At 41.1% G+C, this 11,086-nt stretch overlaps 1 protein-coding gene across 1 annotated transcript in view; it reads left to right on the forward strand.

Moving 5' to 3' along the window:
- MET (MET proto-oncogene, receptor tyrosine kinase) overlaps window positions 1–2,702 on the forward strand; it is a 200,333-nt gene extending 197,631 nt beyond the window's left edge. Inside the window, exon 21 of the mRNA XM_069764843.1 lies at window positions 792–2,702. Within this exon, the coding sequence (XP_069620944.1) occupies window positions 792–1,002 (211 nt within the window). The 3' untranslated portion in view covers window positions 1,003–2,702. The remainder of the gene's footprint in view (window positions 1–791) is intronic.
- Window positions 2,703–11,086: the final 8,384 nt, after the last annotated feature.

Consider the following 11,086-nt stretch of genomic DNA (forward strand, 5'->3'; position numbering starts at 1 on the left):
TTGTTCACTGAACTGGTTAAAGTACCCTGGGTTAATTTTAAAGGGCATCCGTCAGCGGGATTTCACCCCTGAAACTATTTATATGCATATGTATTTCTTGCAAAGACAAGTCCAGCAATACCATTAATTAGACAGTCTGTTGCTCCGTTTGTGAAAACTCAGATCTTGAGTCGATATGCAAATGAGGCTGTAGAAGCTCTTTTCAAGCCTCTGTCACTGCTGCTCTTTTCCATGCCCATTGCTGCTTTCTCCTGCTTGACTGACTGCTCCTTTGTCAAGACATCTCCTTTGAGAGATCCTGGTGACATACTTCCTATAAGTATACAAATCTGTATCAGATTTCTATACCTCATTTGTGTTATACCGATATGGCTTCATGGTAGAGATAGAAATTAATTAGTACATTCTATTGAGTACACCTTCTGCTTCATATTATTAACTGAAGCCACAAATGTCTAAATAAATGTAGTGATTAGGTGCAATCGTTGAAACATTTGCTGAGGTAGCCCTGCTATGTAGTAAGAAGATAAGAACTTGTGGTATGACATGGTTAGAGATATCAGCTATTATACAGTATATCTTCAAGTTTACAATTTAACCAAGATTTTTTCCTGGACACTTTCTTTAATGTTCTGGGGTAATTTAGTAGAAGGACAACTCAAGTCTATCACATAATTAAATGTTAAAACTTATGTTCCTTTTATGTTATTTCCAGACACCGAAAATAGCGAGTAGCTGCATAAGAATGTCTGTAGATCCTCTAAACATTATGATTTTCTTTTCAAAAACAGGTTTGAAGTTATGTTGAAATGTTGGCACCCAAAACCAGAACTACGTCCAACGTTTTCTGAACTGGTCTCAAGAATTTCTTCCATCTTCTCAACTTTCATTGGGGAGCATTATGTGCTTATCAACACAACATACGTCAACATAAAATGTTCTGCTCCCTACCCTTCTTTATTACCAGCTGACGAAAACATGGATTTTAACCTTGCTACGTGATTTTTCACTATTTCAAGAGACGAAAACTTCAATCTCTTCGTGTAGATTTTCAACTAGAGACTAAATATTTGTCTATCTACTTCTTCAATGTGTTTGTCGGCGCTGGTAGCGTTGGTCACAGTTTTTTTTTTTCTTGCACTAGAAGCAGAACTTTTTGTATAATGACAACTACAGACTGATGTCATGAAGATGGTACAAAATAAGCAACATTATTTTTATGTTTTTTATTTAGTCTTCAGTCGCCATGTGTTGAATACAATGAAAACGGCCCATAAAGTAAAAACGGACAATATACTATATGGCTGTTCTTCTCATTGTGAGGACTGTATTTTATGTTTGTCTGTATAGCACTTTTATCTAGGCAGATACTGCCATGTTAAGAAGTGGATTAGTATCTACACTATTTGAAGAAAATTGTGGACAATAAAAACATGCATTGGAAACTTGAAAAGCCAAGAAAGAGGAATGATTGTATAACTGCCGAATAGGTGGTGGAACAGGATATTGTTTGGATGTGATTTCTGCGGCACACCAGAAGATGATTCATTTTTCCTACGATGCTTAGAATAGCCATGGTGGACCAAGATTATATGTCAAAGACATAGTTGTTACTGAGTCACTGTGTTGTGATGTCTTACTAGCATTTCTATAGTCAGTTTCTAGTTTTCAATGAGCAAAAGAGGCGGAAAGGAGTTAAAATGGTTCAGCAATCAGGAATTCTTGTTAAATAACCACATTTTTTTTACACAGAGCATGCTTAGTTTTATGTGCAGATTTTCCCCATACAGTTACATTAAATGAAGAAAATCTGTAGGTAAAAAACACCTGTAATCCGCACATGACTGGGAAAGAAAAGTTTCTCCTGCTCTTTTCCCGGCCCATGGTTGCCTTCTCCTTTGTCATGACAGCTCCTTGGAGAAACCCTGCACCCCTCACATAAAGTCTACTTAACAACGCTATACCTGACGGAAACAAGACAGGGGCATGTTGTCATCAAACTTAGATCATATCTGGGCGTAGTTGATATTCACCTTTTTTTTCTGCTCACGAAACACCCTTATAAATGGTCTTTCCAATGCCTGTTGTGCTGTGATCTCACTTACTGTATATTGAATAGTGTATTGCACAAGTTACACTAACCTCTTCAGAGCGTTACTGATGTAACCTATATATGTACAATAAAAGGTTAAGTATATGTTTTTTACCTTTGTCATACAGTATGTAATTAAACACTGGAATTCAGATGTACATTCCATTAAATGGATGGGCAATGCCAGCCCACTAGCGGCCAGGAAGGTGCCCTTCTTGGACGAGGACTCACCCTGTTACTATATAATCATTTCTCACTGTCAGAACAGAATTGGAACAGTTTCTACCTGTATATATGGTGTATAGATTTCATGATTCTAGACTATCAGTTATGTGAACACTGGAGCAGCACATTTGTAATATAACTTTACCCAGTAACTAAAAGTAAATGCTTGTTCCTGTGGAATTGTTTAATGTTGTACAGATTATTCGGTGTGGGATGTAACTGGACTTGTTCATTTAAAGTATGACATTTAAAGTTTTATATTTTTATAATAAATGTTTATTTTTAATGCGAAGTACAATATTACTTTAATGTGCAATGGTTAAAATATTGTAGAATACATGTGATGTTTTCTTTTTAAAAGTGCTATTAAAGTTCTTAGACGTTACCTTCTTACCAACGTTACGTCTAATTCACATTTGTTGCCTAGTAGAACTATTGCTTTTGCCTGAGTTATTCTTAGTGAAGTACCTAGCGTAAAGCAAGACTATAGTTCCATCACAATGTCACTCGAGAGATGGCCCCGATATTAACTGCTTTCCATCACAATAAAATTGTCGCTGTCATTAAAATGGTTGTCCACTCAGACTGTAGACCTTTAGACCTGACAGCTCCTTTAATGTCAAAGACTATGGTGTTGGGCTATTTTATAGGGCAAATAGCTTCTTCAGAGAGAATGAGGGCAGGAACTTTAATGCCACCTAAAGTCAGTCACAAACCGGAGAGGGCCCCTGTGCAAATATAGTATATGGGCCCTTTGTAGTCCAGTAGCCCCATTACCTCTTCATCCCCAATGAGGCTGCACAGAGTGCACCAATGCAATGTGAACCTCTGCCCTACTGTAGATAGCAATACTAAAATGTCCAACCAGAAACTCCATGTGCAGACTCGTGTTTCAGGGTTTTGCCCCTCATCAGTATAAAGCAGGAGAACAGTTTGGCTGGTGGAGAAGTCTTTGGCAGGGTATCTCAGTGTTAAAGTTTTCCTTGTGAAGACCACCAAGTTTTCATAGACTAGTAGGCGATACAATGCTCGTGAATGTAAATGTGCAAATAGCTTCTGCAGAGAGCAAAGGGAAGGAACTCTAGTGCCACCAATTGGAGGTGGTACTCCTAAAAGTCAATATTGACCCTTTAAAGGTCATTGCTACATGACTTGGGATGGTAATCCAAACCAGAAACTCCATTTACAGAAACATGTTTCAGCGTTTTTGCCAGTCATCAATACAAAGCAGATAAACAAGTTGGTAAACTACAGTATATGCAGAAAAAATAAGCAAATGAGTGATAGAAAATCTGCATAAACATTATATGATCAAATTCTAAGCTGTACAAACTTTATTGGTTTAATGCAGTGTTTCCCAAACTCCAGTCCTCACGGATCCCACGGGGCATGTTTCAGGATTTCCTTAGTATTGCTCAAGTAGTGGAAGTATCATCAAGGCATCAGAAATTGTCTCACCTGTGCAACACTATGGAAATCCTGAAAACATGACCCGTGGGTCCATGATGACTGGAGTTTGGGAAACACTGGTTTAAAGCATCAGGTGATGTGTATCGATGGATCGCAGTGCTAGATGACATATTGTTAGAAAAACGAATGATGACTATTGTCCCTTGTAGAATTAAAAGTCAGGTTTGATTGAATCGATCAGTTTAGAGATACTGCAGCTACAATATTGTACCAATAATGGTACAAAATTATAGTGGATAATATTAATGTATATACCCTTTGTAGGTAGGCGGCTAATAGCTGTTACCCCATTACTTGCCAAACTAGAAATTTTCATTTTACGGATTTTTCAGAAAAGGGCATCCCAATATTCAATTAAAAATGACAATGACATGATTTCCTATTTTGAAAACATTCATTTTACAAACACAACACAAAAAATTGGACCTAATAAAAATTATAAAATCTTAGTTGCTAGAAGCAAAAGATTAGGCGTCCCAAAAAATGGACATTGATAGATAATGGGTTAATATATATGTACGTGGCTGTGGATGAATTGTGATCCATCGGGTATTAGTGGATCACATAATAATTACTGTATACCATGATTCCATATACATCCTACATGGATGTATGGTTACTCTCTTAGTATATTTTACCAAATCTATAATATAACGCTGGGAGCGTCACTCTGTCCGAAGCCTTTATAGACTGCGCAAGCACCGGCGCAGTCTGGCCCCCACAGAGTGACGATCCCAGGAGATCGCGGTATGCGTAAGCACTGAACGCACACCGCAATCTCCACCGGAGAGGCAGGGACCGTGGACGCGCCAGGAGGGTGAATATATTCACCTGCCCCCCGTTCCAGCGCTGCGTGCGGCTCCGTGTCCCGGTCCTCTGCTGTGACGTTCACAGTTCAGAGGGCGCGATGACGCGCTTAATGCGCGCCGGCGCCGCCCTCTGACTGACCAATCACAGCCAGAGGAGCCGGAAGATGGCGGCGCGCAGCGCTGGATCACGGCCAGGTGAATATAGCAAGTGCTGGGGGGCCTGAGCTGCACCTGACCCCCACAGCGCGCCGGTGTCCCCACCTGCTCAAGCCCCCCAGCACTCGGCGCCCAGCGACGATAGGTGAGTATGTTTTTTTTTTTTTTATATATCGCTGCAGCATACGGGGGCATATACTATGGAGCATCTTATGGGGGCCATCAACCATAATGGAGCAGTGTACGGGGGCATATACAATGGAGCATCTTATGGGGGCCATCAACCATAATGGAGCAGTGTACGGGGGCATATACAATGGAGCATCTTATGGGTGCCATAAACCTTTATGGAGCAGTGTACGGGGGCATACACTACGGAGCATCTTATGGGGGCCATAAACCATAATGGAGCAGTGTACGGGGGCATACACACTGGAGCGTCTTATGGGGGCCATAAACCTTTATGGAGCAGTGTACGGGGGCATACACACTGGAGCGTCTTATGGGGGCCATAAACCTTTATGGAGCAGTGTACGGGGGCATACACACTGGAGCGTCTTATGGGGGCCATAAACCTTTATGGAGCAGTGTACGGGGGCATACACACTGGAGCGTCTTATGGGGGCCATAAACCTTTATGGAGCAGTGTACAGGGGCATACACTATGGAGCATCTTATGGGGGCCATAAACCATAATGGAGCAGTGTATGGGGGCATATACTATGGAGCATCTTATGGGGGCCATCAACCATAATGGAGCAGCGTATGGGGCATATTGATGGGTGAAGCAAATTAAAGAATGGTGGCGCAGGATGGGAGCAGCACATGACAGGATGGGGGCGCAGGATGGGAGCAGCACATGACAGAACGGGGGCGCAGGATGGGAGCAGCACATGACAGAATAGGGCAGCACATGAGAGAACGGGGTGCAGGATGGAAGCAGCACATGACAGAACGGGCGCAGGATGGGAGCAGCACATGACAGAACAGGGGCACAGGATGGGAGCAGCACATGACAGAACAGGGGCGCAGGATGGGAGAAGCACATGACAGAACGGGGGCACAGGATGGGAGCAGCACATGACAGGATGGGGGCGCAGGATGGGAGCAGCACATGTCAGAATGGGGGCGCAGGATGGGAGCAGCACATGACAGAATGGGGGCGCAGGATGGGTGCAACACATGACAGAATGGGGGCGCAAGATGGGTGCAACACATGGCAGGATGGGGGCGCAGGATGGGTGCAGCACATGACAGGATGGGGACGCAGGATGGAGCAGCTCATGACAGGATGGGGACGCAGGATGGAGCAGCACATACCAGGATGGAGACCATATACCAATATAAATGCTCGCCACCCGGGCGTAGAACAGGTTCAATAGCTAGTCTAATATATAAAGCTGAGTGTATGTATGTTTGTGTGTATGTGTGTATGTCCCACTCCACATAGCCCCGCCCACTCCGCAACCAATCAGTAAGCATCTTTCATTTCAGCAGAGCTGTTTAAGAGATGAAAGCTGAGCTGTGATTGCTATAAGCAACAGTTTTCCTTAGACACTCCGCCTCCGCATAGCAGGCACAGGCCAAATCTAGCTCCGTCGTGTCTACCATGGAGTTGCTTCATTTCGTGAGACATGACGTCAATGAAAAGGGAGGAGTCTCATGGATAGAGATGTGAGGGGTAAAATGAGAGAAGTGAGGTGCTACTGCAGTATGAGGCTGTGTATAGAGAAGAGTGAGGCGCTGCAGGTGGAGACCACATTCACACGTTCAGTATTTGGTCAGTATTTTACCTCAGTATTTATAAGCCAAAACTGTGGGAGAAAATTACAGTGGTGGTGACATGTTTCTAATAAACAGGAGGAGATGACACACAGGTATATACTATATACAGGAGGAGATGACACACCGGTATATACTATATACAGGAGGAGATGACATTCAGGTATATACTATATACAGGAGGAGATGACATACAGGTATATACTATATACAAGGGAGATGACATACAGGTATATACTATATACAGGAGTAGATGAGACATGGGTATATACTGTATGCAGGAGGAGATGACATTCAGGTATATACTATATGCAGGAGGAGATGACACACGGGTATATACTATATGCAGGGGAGATGACACACGGGTATATACTATATACAGGAGGAGATGACACTCAGGTATATACTATATATATAGGAGGAGATGACACACAGGTATATACTATATACAGGAGGAGATGACATACAGGTATATACTATATATAGGAGGAGATGACATACAGCGCATATACTATATACAGGAGGAGATGACACAGGTATATACTATATACAGGAGGAGATGACACACAAGTATATACTATATACAGGAGGAGATGACACAGGTATATACTGTATACAGGAGGAGATGACATTCGGTTATATACTATATATAGGAGGAGATGACACACAGGTATATACTATATGCAGGAGGAGATGACACACAGGTACATACTATATACAGGAGGAGATGACATTCAGGTATATACTATATACAGGAGGAGATGATACACAGGTATATACTATATACAGGAGGAGATAAGATACAGGTATATATCCAGGAGGAGAGGACATTCAGGTATATACTATATGCAGGAGGAGATGACATACGGGTATATACTGTATACAGGAGGAGATGACATACAAGTATATACTATATACAGTGGAGATTACATACAGGTATATACTATATACAGGAGATGACATACAGGTATATACTATATACAAGGGAGACTATATACAGGAGGAGATGACATACAGGTATATACTATACTATACACTTTTAGACCTAATACTATCTAATAGACCTGACAGAATAACAAATCTGCAGGTGGCCGGGCATCTAGGAAATAGCGACCACAATATTGTGCAGTTTCACCTGTCTTTCACTAGGGGGACTTGTCAGGGAGTCACAAAAACACTGAACTTTAGGAAGGCAAAGTTTGACCAGCTTAGAGATGCCCTTAATCTGGTAGACTGGGACAATATCCTCAGAAATAAGAATACAGATAATAAATGGAAAATGTTTAAGAACATCCTAAATAGGCAGTGTAAGCGGTTTATACCTTGTGGGAATAAAAGGACTAGAAATAGGAAAAACCCAATGTGGCTAAACAAAGAAGTAAGACAGGCAATTAACAGTAAAAAGAAAGCATTTGCACTACTAAAGCAGGATGGCACCATTGAAGCTCTAAAAAACTATAGGGAGAAAAATACTTTATCTAAAAAACTAATTAAAGCTGCCAAAAAGGAAACAGAGAAGCACATTGCTAAGGAGAGTAAAACTAATCCCAAACTGTTCTTCAACTATATCAATAGTAAAAGAATAAAAACTGAAAATGTAGGCCCCTTAAAAAATAGTGAGGAAAGAATGGTTGTAGATGACGAGGAAAAAGCTAATATATTAAACACCTTCTTCTCCACGGTATTCACGGTGGAAAATGAAATGCTAGGTGAAATCCCAAGAAACAATGAAAACCCTATTTTAAGGGTCACCACTCTAACCCAAGAAGAGGTGCGAAACCGGCTAAATAAGATTAAAATAGATAAATCTCCGGGTCCGGATGGCATACACCCACGAGTACTAAGAGAACTAAGTAATGTAATAGATAAACCATTATTTCTTATTTTTAGGGACTCTATAGCGACAGGGTCTGTTGCACAGGACTGGCGCATAGCAAATGTGGTGCCAATATTCAAAAAGGGCTCTAAAAGTGAACCTGGAAATTATAGGCCAGTAAGTCTAACCTCTATTGTTGGTAAAATATTTGAAGGGTTTCTGAGGGATGTTATTCTGGATTATCTCAATGAGAATAACTTTAACTCCATATCAGCATGGGTTTATGAGAAATCGCTCCTGTCAAACCAATCTAATCAGTTTTTATGAAGAGGTAAGCTATAGGCTGGACCACGGTGAGTCATTGGACGTGGTATATCTGGATTTTTCCAAAGCGTTTGATACCGTGCCGCACAAGAGGTTGGTACACAAAATGAGAATGCTTGGTCTGGGGGAAAATGTGTGTAAATGGGTTAGTAACTGGCTTAGTGATAGAAAGCAGAGGGTGGTTATAAATGGTATAGTCTCTAACTGGGTCGCTGTGACCAGTGGGGTACCGCAGGGGTCAGTATTGGGACCTGTTCTCTTCAACATATTCATTAATGATCTGGTAGAAGGTTTACACAGTAAAATATCGATATTTGCAGATGATACAAAACTATGTAAAGCAGTTAATACAAGAGAAGATAGTATTCTGCTACAGATGGATCTGGATAAGTTGGAAACTTGGGCTGAAAGGTGGCAGATGAGGTTTAACAATGATAAATGTAAGGTTATACACATGGGAAGAAGGAATCAATATCACCATTACACACTGAACGGGAAACCACTGGGTAAATCTGACAGGGAGAAGGACTTGGGGATCCTAGTTAATGATAAACTTACCTGGAGCAGCCAGTGCCAGGCAGCAGCGGCCAAGGCAAACAGGATCATGGGGTGCATTAAAAGAGGTCTGGATACACATGATGAGAGCATTATACTGCCTCTGTACAAATCCCTAGTTAGACCGCACATGGAGTACTGTGTCCAGTTTTGGGCACCGGTGCTCAGGAAGGATATAATGGAACTAGAGAGAGTACAAAGGAGGGCAACAAAATTAATAAAGGGGATGGGAGAACTACAATACCCAGATAGATTAGCGAAATTAGGATTATTTAGTCTAGAAAAAAGACGACTGAGGGGCGATCTAATAACCATGTATAAATATATAAGGGGACAATACAAATATCTCGCTGAGGATCTGTTTATACCAAGGAAGGTGACGGGCACAAGGGGGCATTCTTTGCGTCTGGAGGAGAGAAGGTTTTTCCACCAACATAGAAGAGGATTCTTTACTGTTAGGGCAGTGAGAATCTGGAATTGCTTGCCTGAGGAGGTGGTGATGGCGAACTCAGTCGAGGGGTTCAAGAGAGGCCTGGATGTCTTCCTGGAGCAGAACAATATTGTATCATACAATTATTAGGTTCTGTAGAAGGATGTAGATCTGGGGATTTATTATGATGGAATATAGGCTGAACTGGATGGACAAATGTCTTTTTTCGGCCTTACTAACTATGTTACTATGTTACTATATACAAGGGAGATTACATACAGGTATATACTATATACAGGAGGAGATGACACTCAGGTATATACTATATATATAGGAGGAGATGACACACAGGTATATACTATAAACAGGAGGAGATGACACACAGGTATATACTATATACAGGAGGAGATGACATACAGGTATATACTATATACAGGAGGAGATGACATACAGCGCATATACTATATACAGGAGGAGATGACACAGGTATATACTATATACAGGAGGAGATGACACACAAGCATATACTATATACAGGAGGAGATGACACAGGTATATACTGTATACAGGAGGAGATGACATTCGGGTATATACTATATATAGGAGGAGATGACACACAGGTATATACTATATGCAGGAGGAGATGACACAGGTGTATACTATATACAGGAGGAGATGACATTCAGTTATATACTATTTACAGGGGAGATGACCTACAGGTATATACTATATACAGGAGGAGATAAAATACAGGTATATATGCAGGAGGAGAGGACATTCAGGTATATACTATATGCAGGAAGAGATGACATACGGGTATATACTGTGTACAGGAGGAGATGACATACAAGTATATACTATATACAGTGGAGATTACATACAGGTATATACTATATACAGGAGATGACATACAGGTATATACTATGTACTATATCCCGGAGATGAGATACAGGTATATACTGTATGCAGGAGGAGATGACATTCAGGTATATACTATATGCAGGAGGAGATGACATACGGGTATATACTGTATACAGGAGGAGATGACATACAAGTATATACTATATACAGTGGAGATTACATACAGGTATATACTATATACAGGAGATGACATACAGGTATATACCATATACAAGGGAGATTACATACAGGTATATACTATATACAGGAGGAGATGACATACAGGTATATACTATATACAGGGGAGATGACATACAGGTATATACTATATACTATATCCCGGAGATGAGATACAGGTATATACTGTATGCAGGAGGAGATGACATTCAGGTATATACTATATGCAGGAGGAGATGACATACGAGTATATACTATATGCAGGGGAGATGACACACGGGTATATACTATATACAGGAGGAGATCACACACAGTTATATACTATATACAGGAGGAGATGACACACAGGT

This window comes from Ranitomeya imitator, chromosome 4 (assembly GCF_032444005.1).
Source record: "Ranitomeya imitator isolate aRanImi1 chromosome 4, aRanImi1.pri, whole genome shotgun sequence".
Lineage (NCBI taxonomy): Eukaryota > Metazoa > Chordata > Amphibia > Anura > Dendrobatidae > Ranitomeya > Ranitomeya imitator.